The sequence below is a fragment of the Mustelus asterias genome, chromosome 5 (assembly GCF_964213995.1).
Source record: "Mustelus asterias chromosome 5, sMusAst1.hap1.1, whole genome shotgun sequence".
Taxonomy (NCBI): domain Eukaryota; kingdom Metazoa; phylum Chordata; class Chondrichthyes; order Carcharhiniformes; family Triakidae; genus Mustelus; species Mustelus asterias.
Window position 1 is genome coordinate 145,067,069 of NC_135805.1, and position 10,444 is coordinate 145,077,512.

At 44.7% G+C, this 10,444-nt stretch overlaps 1 protein-coding gene across 1 annotated transcript; it reads left to right on the forward strand.

The window, feature by feature from the left end:
• Window positions 1-8,009: 8,009 nt before the first annotated feature.
• Window positions 8,010-10,008, forward strand: LOC144494032 (putative G-protein coupled receptor 139). Its single transcript, XM_078213606.1, has 2 exons — window positions 8,010-8,076; window positions 9,098-10,008. The coding sequence occupies exons 1-2, from the start codon at window positions 8,010-8,012 to the stop codon at window positions 10,006-10,008; spliced, it is 978 nt and encodes a 325-aa protein (XP_078069732.1).
• Window positions 10,009-10,444: the final 436 nt, after the last annotated feature.

Consider the following 10,444-nt stretch of genomic DNA (forward strand, 5'->3'; position numbering starts at 1 on the left):
TACGGTCCGAAATCCAGGAGATCAGAAAATTCATCGACAGAGAGCAATCTATTTGACGTTCAGATTATTAATGTATTTCAGAACTCCCTCCTGTCTGCCTGTGGGACTTCATCATTCTTTGTACTCACTTAATTTCTCAAGATATAGGCCCAAGATATATGGTTTTTCAGTCTCCCCTTATCCGGTGTCATTGTGTACCCAACAAAATATTTACGAAGATTAACGATTCAATGAAAGAATCTCAAGCTTAACCTTATGGCTCTCGGCCTTGCCCTGTGCTGTGCCATCCTGTTTGCTCACTGAACTCAGGAACATAGGAACAGAACTAGGACAACTTAAACCATAATCATTTCCAGCACTTGTGTATACTGACTGCAATGTGTACCATCTGCAAGATGCATTGTAGCAGCAATCAAAGGCTTCTTCAACAGCACATTCCAAACCCACCACTTAGAACGACACGGGGAACACAGACACCTGCAGAACCCCCTCTGAACCACACAGCATGCTGACACCCAACTATATTACTGCTTCTCTTTATTTACGGGGTCAGTATCCTGTAACTCGCTTGCTAACTGATTTGGGGGAGATACCTGCACAAAATGGCTTGCAGTGCTGCCAGGAAGTAGCTCACTGCCATCACAAGGACTCTTATGGAGAGGTCACAAATGTTGGCCAAGCGAGCAACAGCCACAAACCTTGAAATAATTAAATTATTATTGAAAAAAATGCCTTTCAAACCAGGCATGACATTCATGGCTAATTTTGGGTTTTACTCCAGTTACACGTATTGTCCACATAACCCTTCATAACCTTGCTGAACACAAATTAGTCGATTCCAGTTGTTAAATTAAAAAAAAAATCTCTCATGGAAACATAGAAGATCGGAGCAGGAGGGGGTCATTTTGCCCTTTGAGCGTGCTCCGCCATTCATTACGATCATGGTTGATATCTAACTCAATAGCCTAATCCTGCTTTCTCCCCATAACCTTTGATCCCATTCATCCCTCTCAACCTCCATTGCCCCTTATGGAAAAGACTTCCAAAGTTCAACAAACCTTTGTTTGGAGTACTGTATCTTACTTTCTGTCCTGAATGGTCTCGTAATTTTGACAGTGTAAGAAGTCTCACAGCACCAGGTTAAAGTCCAACAGGTTTATTTGGTCGCAAAAACCACTCCGTTTCGAAGCGCTGCTCCTCCATCAGGTGAGTCACCTGATGAAGGAGCAACGCTTCGAAAGCTAATGGTATTTGCTACCAAATAAACCTACATAGAACATAGAACAGTACAACATAGAACAGTACAGCACAGAACAGGCCCTTCGGCCCACGATGTTGTGCCGAGCTTTATCTGAAACCAAGATCAAGCTACCCCACTCCCTATCATCCTGGTGTGCTCCATGTGCCTATCCAATAACCGCTTAAATGTGCCTAAAGTGTCTGACTCCACTATCACTGCAGGCAGTCCATTCCACACCCCAACCACTCTCTGCGTAAAGAACCTACCTCTGATATCCTTCCTACATCTCCCACCATGAACACTAGAGTTATGCCCCCTTGTAATAGCTCCATCTACCCGAGGAAATAGTCTTTGAACGTTCACTCTATCTATCCCCTTCATCATTTTATAAACCTCTATTAAGTCTCCCCTCAGCCTCCTCCGCTCCAGAGAGAACAGCCCTAGCTCCCTCAACCTTTCCTCATAAGACCTACGCTCCAAACCAGGCAGCATCCTGGTAAATCTCCTCTGCACTCTTTCCAGCGCTTCCACATCCTTCTTATAGTGAGGTGACCAGAACTGCACACAATATTCCAAATGTGGTCTCACCAAGGTCCTGTACAGTTGCAGCATAACCCCACGGCTCTTAAACTCCAACCCCCTGTTAATAAAAGCTAACACACTATAGGCCTTCTTCACAGCTCTATCCACTTGAGTGGCAACCTTTAGAGATCTGTGGATATGGGCCCCAAGATCTCTCTGTTCCTCCACAGTCTTCAGAACCCTACCTTTGACTCTGTAATCCACATTTAAATTAGTCCTACCAAAATGAATCACCTCACATTTGTCAGGGTTAAACTCCATTTGCCATTTTTCAGCCCAGCTTTGCATCCTATCTATGTCTCTTTGCAGTCGACAACAGCCCTCCACCTCATCCACTACTCCACCAATCTTGGTGTCATCGGCAAATTTACTGATTCACCCTTCAGCCCCCTCCTCTAAGTCATTAATAAAAATCACAAAGAGCAGAGGACCAAGCACTGATCCCTGTGGCACTCCGCTAGCAACCTGCCTCCAGTCCGAAAATTTTCCATCCACCACCACCCTCTGTCTTCGATCAGATAGCCAGTTACCTATCCAATCGGCCAACTTTCCCTCTATCCCACACCTCCTTACTTTCATCATAAGCCGACCATGGGGGACCTTATCAAACGCCTTACTAAAATCCATGTATATGACACCAACTGCCCTACCTTCATCAACACACTTAGTTACCTCCTCAAAAAATTCTATCAAATTTGTGAGGCACGACTTGCCCTTCACGAATCCGTGCTGACTATCCCGGATTAATCCGCATCTTTCTAAATGGTCGTAAATCCCATCCCTAAGGACCTTTTCCATCAATTTACTAACCACCGAAGTAAGACTAACCAGTCTATAATTACCAGGGTCATTTCTATTCCCTTTCTTAAACAGAGGAACAACATTCGCCACTCTCCAGTCCTCTGGCACCATCCCCGTGGACAGTGAGGACCCAAAGATCAAAGCCAAAGGCTCTGCAATCTCATCCCTTGCCTCCCAAAGAATCCTAGGATATATTTCATCAGGACCAGGGGACTTATTGACCTTCAGTTTATTCAAAACTGCCAGTACATCCTCCCTCCGAACATCTATTTCCTCCAACCTATGAGCCTGTAACACCTTCTCTTCCTCAAAAACATGGCCCCTCTCCTTGGTGAACTCTGAAGAAAAGCATTCATCACCTCGCCTATCTCTACTGACTCCATACACAAGTTCCCACTACTGTCCTTGACTGGCCCTAACCTCACCCTGGTCATTCTTTTATTCCTCACATAAGAGTAAAAAACCTTGGTGTTTTCCTTGATCCGACCCGCCAAGGACTTCTCATGTCCCCTCCGAGCTCTCCTAAGCCCCTTTTTCAGCTCATTCCTTGCTAACTTGTAACCCTCAATCGAGCCATCTGAACCTTGTTTCCTCTTCCCTACATAAGCTTCCCTCTTCCTTTTCACAAGACATTCCACCTCTTTCGTGAACCATGGTTCCCTCACTTGGCCATTTCCTGTCTGCCTGACAGGGACATACCTATCAAGGACACCCAGTATTTGTTCCTGGAAAAAGTTCCACTTTTCATTTGTGCCTTTCCCTGACAGTTTCTGTTCCCATCTTATGCCCCCTAATTCTTGCCTAATCGCACCATAATTAGCTCTCCCCCAATTGTAAACCTTGCCCTGCCGTACGGCCCTATCCCACTCCATTACAACATCAAAAGACACCGAATTGTGGTCACTATCTCCAAAGTGCTCTCCCACAACCAAATCTAACACTTGGCCAGGTTCATTTCCCAGTACCAAATCCAATGTGGCCTCACCTCTTGTCGGCCTATCCACATATTGTGTCAGGAAACCCTCCTGCACACACTGCACAAAAACTGCCCCATCCGAACTATTTGACCTACAAAGGTTCCAATCAATATTTGGAAAGTTAAAGTCCCCCATGACAACTACCCTGTGACCCCCACACATATCCATAATCTGCTTAGCAATTTCTTCCTCCACATCTCTATTACTATTTGGGGGCCTATAGTAAACTCCTAACAACGTGACCGCTCCTTTCCTATTTCTAACTTCAGCCCATATTACCTCAGTGTGCAGATCCCCCTCGAAGTGCCTTTCTGCAGCCGTTAAACTATCCTTGATGAACAATGCTACTCCTCCACCTCTTTTACCAGCTTCCCTACACTTACTGAAACATCTATACCCCGGAACGTCCAACAACCATTCCTGTCCTTGTTCTACCCACGTCTCCATAATGGCCGCAACATCGTAGTCCCAAGTACCAATCCACGCCCCAAGTTCATCTACCTTGTTCCGGATGCTCGACCCACCTTCCTGTCTACCGGTACCCACCCTTGACCTTGATACCTTCCCCAATACCTCACCACCCTCAACACTGACTTCTGGACTACAACTCCTTTTCCCACTCCCCTGACAAATTAGTTTAAAACCCCACTGAAGAGCCGTATCAAATTTGCCTCCCAGGATATTGGTGCCTCTCTGGTTCAGGTGCACCCCGTCCTGTTTGTACAGGTCCCACCTTCCCCAGAATGTGTTCCAATTATCCACGTATCTGAAACCCTCCCTCCTACACCATCCCTGCAACCACATGTTTAACTGCACTCTCTCCCTGTTCCTCAACTCGCTATCATGTGGCACCGGCAACGTACCAGAGATGACCACATGTTTTGTCTTGGCTCTCAGCTTCCAGCCCAGCTCCCGAAATTCCTGTTTTAAATCCCCATCCCTTCTCTTACCTATGTCGTTGGTACCAATGTGTACCACGACTTGTGACTGTTTCCCCTCCCCCTTAAGAATCCGGAAAACACAGTCCGAGACGTCACGGACCCTGGCATCCGGTAGGCAACATACCATCCTCGAGTCTCTTTTGCTGCCACAGAACCTCCTATCTATCCCTCTAACTAATGAGTCCCCAATAACTATTGCCCTCCCGCTCTCCCCCTTACCCTCCCGAGCCAGAGACGGACACAGTGATCCTCTCACTGCGGCTCACCACTGGTATGTCGTCCCCCTCAACCGTACCCAAAGCGGAATACTTTTTGCTAAGGGGAATGACCACAGGGGATCCCTGCACTGACTGCTTCCTCCCAGCCCCTCTCACCCTCACCCATCTATTTTCATTCCTCGGAGTAACTGTATCCCTAAAGCTTCTGTCTATGGCCACCTCTGCGTCCCTGATGATCCTAAGTTCATCCAACTCCAGCTCCTGTTCCCTAACACGGTTTTGGAGGAGCTGCAGATGGGTGCACTTCCCACAGGTGTAATCAGCAGGGACACTGACGTCGCCCCTCACCTCAAACATAGTGCAAGAGGAGCATTGCACTGCCTGCACACCCAACCCTCCAGATACCTTGCCAGTACCAGGTAGAAACAGCAAAAATGAATTAAACTCACCCCTGCTCGCCCTGTCCCCCGAAGCCCTGTGAGCCAAAGCCCTTATCGCTCACACTCTGCTTCCCACGCACAATGCTGCCCGCTCCCGACGCTGCCCGCTGTATACTGCAGCCTCCCTCTCATACTTTGCGCACTTAAAAAACCCTTCCCAGACTCCTTAGCAGACCACTTCCGGTTTTCACTTTAAACTTAAGAAAAATACTACTACAAAAGTAAAGGCCAAAAAAAAACACACTAACTGACTAAATAAATAAAATAAATAATTCAATCAATCTCCCACCAGCACTCCTGCCTCCAATCACTCCCTCTCTGCTTGCTCCAGTGGAACAATGATCCACATAAAATTCAATTTGCCAAATGTTGACCCATTCTCGAGCCCATCGAGCTCCGTCTGTAAAATCTTTATCTCCTCTTCACTGGCTGCTTCCCAACTACTGTAGCATCTTCCGCAAATTTTGCTTTCAGATTATTTGCATAGATTGTAAACTGTTGAGGTCCCAGGACTTACGCTACCATGGTAATTTTATTTTGCCAGCCAGAGAAGGGCCCATTTATCCCGATCCTCTGATTTCTGTCTGTTAGCCAAAACTCAATCCAATCTAGTACTTTACCCTCAATCACATCTCATCTCACTTTCTGGATTCAGCTTTGATGCAGCACCTTGTCAAACGCCTTCTCGAAGTCTCGATATACCACATCCACATGTCCCCCATGATTCACCTTTCTGATTATGACCTCAAAGAACTAAAGCAAGTTTGTAAACCCTGGAACAACGTCCTTCAGTATTTCATTTTTGTACGTTTGGAACACGTCCTCTGAACATGGTGGTCCCGTGGAATCAGCAGCTTGACATACTACAACAGTGGTTAGAATGCTATACACATTTTCCACCTGTTTTGGGCAATACTCAGGCATCTGCATGCCTGCGACATTGATCAGCACAGGCACAATTTCATACTTCACATTATCGTGCAATATTTCTCCCTCATTCATTGGTGAATTCCGTTCACAGGAAACAGTTCGCAGAAAATCCTTAATTGGAACCTATGGGTTTGTTTCCACAAGACTCACTCTTACTGATAACATTAGACATTTCTGTAGTTTGAGTGAGAAGATTTAATTGACTTGCACATCAATGTTGAAGAATGAATTTGATTCAGGCACTGTATTATTGAGTCCTGCAATTGTTCTGATTGCATCTGATATTAATTCTTGACCAGTCAGGGCCCAGAATGGAACCTGGTTTAATAAATCATAACTTGCTGAAAAATGTGGAGGGTATTTACTGAACAAATCCACACGACTGTGTCGTTGACTTTTGAGCAAAAGAAGAAAACATTTAATAAACAAGAAATATCAACTCCATTAAAATAAACAGCAAAAAAAATTGCAAATATTTAAATACAGATACCAAGAAAAAATCATCAAACTAACTCTTTCCCCTTTATCCTGGCAGACACACTAAATTACAGACCCAACACTTCAGTGAAGATATACAATTGTTGCCATTTCAAAGCTCCAGCTGGGTCAGCTTTAAAACGTTTCGTTTTCCATTGGACTTCTGAACATGCACTAAATTTCCTTCCTAAACTTGTATCCAACAAATATATTGTTACTTTTACATGATAACAATGCATATAAGCTTCCTAAAATAATTTTCTCAGTAGTCTGGCAACTTCTTCAACTGGAGAATATTCTATATTTCTCTTTATCCTCTCAGGCTCACACACGTATCAACTGACTAAACTACATTTCTATCGCTCCCTGTATATCTCAACCCCGTTGCTCAGAAACAACATAGTTTTCCACTTGAAGTTTGTGTTCCAACTTCAGTGAGCTACCAAACTTGGTAACCCTTCTATTAACTTCAAACTTTGCAAAAACACATTAAAATGTTGGCGTATGCAAATAGCTATGGACCTGCTGACACCCATTTCACAAAACAAGGAAGTCTCTCAATCAAATCAGACCCATGTTTCACCTTTCTTAACCTGCATATAAACATTAAAGTGAAATCTAGATCTATCCCCTAACACAATAAAAAGTCGCAAATAATGCACATTATTCATTTCAGTGAATTTCCAGTGCTAAAGGTGGCTTCTGCCTCCCAGAGTGCAGTTGAAATCCCTTAATAGAGACACTCTAACATATATAATGCAATTGCTGCATTTTCACAGTTGTGTGAAGGATATCACTCAAATAAAATCATAGCTACATAGAATCCTTACAGTGTAGAAGGAGGCCATTCGGCCCATCGAGTCCGTACCGACCACAATCCCACCCAGACCCTAATCCTGTACCCCACATATTTACCCTGCTAATCCCCCTGACACCAGGATCAATTTAGCAGGGCTAATCAACCTAACCCGCTCATCTTTGGACTGTGGGAGGAAATGGGAGCACCCAGACGCACAGGGAGAATGTGCAAACTCCAAACATACAGTGACCCGAGGCCATAATTGAACCCAGATCCCTGGCGCTGCAGGAAGCAATACTAACCACTGTGCCACCGTGCCCAGCTAATGATGCTGTCTATTGTAGACAGTCAGTTCAATGGCAGATTTCTGTTTGTTTTAGGCATTATGGCCTGAAACACAATTCCATGCTTAATGTCACCAGATGGGAATAATTATGTTGTAATCAGTTTGATCATTAAAAAGTTCGTTGAAAAATGTTGCAACATCGATTTCCCCAAGGTGATGATATAAAGTATAAATTTAGAGCATTCGGATGTATCACCTCAGAGTTTAATAGAGAGACGTTTCCTACAGAAGAAAGGAACTGATCCTTTCACCCAAAAAATGCGTTATCCGGTTGACCAAATCTTCAATATATATTACCTGATTCTTGCTGTTATTGGTGTTCCTGGTAAGTGGCCAAGGTCATTAAAGTTTTTTGTTTTAATTTGTGGCTGATAAATGTTAAATGTTAATCTAGTCATTACTTTTATGCACTCATGGGCCACAAATTCTCAGCACACCTGACAACATCACTGCAGAGAGAATCGAGCTGACGCTTCGAGTTTGCATGACAATTCGTCACTCTGACAGAACCTTGAGAGGGGCAAAAGTGGTTGCATGTCCACCTCAGGGAAAGTGCTGAAACTTGTGTTTGTCCAAACTAGAGAAAGCTACGAACCCAGAGAGTGTTAAAATGAAATGTTCATCATAACTCTGGGATGATCCAAAGCTGGTGAAGATTCGCACCTGATAACGGTTTGAACACGGGAGGGCAAGGATGGGGGAATTGAAATTTGGTGAGTGTCTGAAGCTAGAGAAGGCTTAAACCTGCATCGGGTCCAAAACCGGGGAGGTTCATAAACCCGCTGAGGGCCTGTGCTGTTTGGATCTTATTTCCTTTCATGGGGAGGATTTTGATCACTGGATGTTAGTGCTGATCCAGGGAGTTTAAGAGTGAGGCGGCGAGGTTTGGGGGGTTGTGGCTGTGGGGGATTTGGGTTGAGGAGCCGAAACAATTGAGTAAAGACCCCAATCGCGGGAAGCTCCTAACCTGCTGGTGGTCTTAATCAAGGGTGCGAGTTGTATGAATCACTGGGATGTTCCGAAATTGGTCTGTGAGTGGATATTCTGTCTGACAGTCCTACGTGTTCCATAATGGGATACAGGATGCGATGTGGAAACAGCTGGTCAGCGAGCCACTGCTGTGAAACATCTTGCTGAAAGTTTTCTAAATGGTTGGAGTTAGCGGTGCTAATTATTAAATATTGAAATCAGACAACCAGCAGCCAACTGCACCCTCCTCCAACTCCCCTCCCCCGTCCCAACCTTCCACCTGAACCCAGTCCACCACCTTCCTTCCCTTACTGCTTGGGTCAGACAGCGAAGAGAGATAGATCATTAATTTCCACTCTGTGTTCCCTCTCTTACAGCTAACCTACTGGCAGTTGTGATACTATCCCGTGGAAAGTGTGGTCTCTCCTGTTGTACCACTCGCTCTCTGGTGGCTATGGCAATGGCGGACCTACTGGTGATCATCACTGCGATCATAATGGGGCAGATCAGTTATTCCTATTTCCCACGATCTTTCCTGTACATCACTCCTGTATGTAGTGTTAATGCTGTCCTGTTAAGTGCAGCCGCAGACTGTTCTGTCTGGTTTACCGTCATGTTTACTTTTGATCGATTTGTGACTATTTGTTTGCAGAAGCTAAAAGCAAAATATTGCGCTGGGAAAACTTCTGTCGTAGTTCTAGCAACAACTGGCACTCTGCTCTGTTTAAAAAACATTCCTTGGTACTTTACAAAAGAATTTGGAGAGATAATTGACAATGTACCTTGGTTCTGTAATAGAAAAGCAAGCTTTTATACAGAGATCGGATGGATTGTCTTTGACTGGTTTGATACGGTTTTGACCCCATTGCTCCCATTCGCTTTAATTATGTTGCTCAATGCTCTGACAGTCAGACACATTTTAGTGGCCAGTCGAGTCCGTAAGGGACTGAGGGGTCAAAGTCAAGGAGAGAATCGCAGTGACCCAGAGATGGAGAGCAGAAGGAAGTCAGTGATTTTACTTTTTACCTTGTCTGGTAGCTTCATAATTCTGTGGTTGTTGTATGTTATATATTTCTTATATTATACCATTACAGGAACAAGTCCCATGGATTTCACCTATTCTGAATATATATTTCAACAAGTAGGATATGTTCTGCGTGGTTTAAGCTGCTGCACTAACACGTTTATTTATGGGGTAACTCAGTGCAAGTTCAGAGAGCAGGTCAAGGATGCAGTGAACTATCCTGTTACATCAATTATTCAATTAATGAATAAAAATAAAAAATGAAAACAGCCCAGAGTCAGCTATCAGTGTTTCCGGTCCATGAATAGAATATATTTCCCCAAACTCCCATCAGAAGCAACACAAAGATTGGACCAGTGGTGAGGGCTGCAGGGGCAAATGTAAATGGGGAGGGCCTGGGGTGTTGGGGGGGGTTGTAGGCGGCGGGGGGGGGGGGGGGGTGGGGGCGGGGTGGCAGGAGGAGAGTCAGCAATTGCACTGTATGATTATGCCCATGTCTAGAAAGCCTCCCGGAATTCAAAAGATCGTCCAGGAATTTGCCTTATTGTCATTGGAGGAATCAATCAGGAAACACTGTCAAGCAACTGATAGTTGCCGTGACCAATCAAGAAATTTCATGCAGTAACAGGGGATTTATTCAATCACTTAGTGATTGGCAGCCGCCAGTGCTCACCAAAGTACAAATGTGAGGCAATGCATT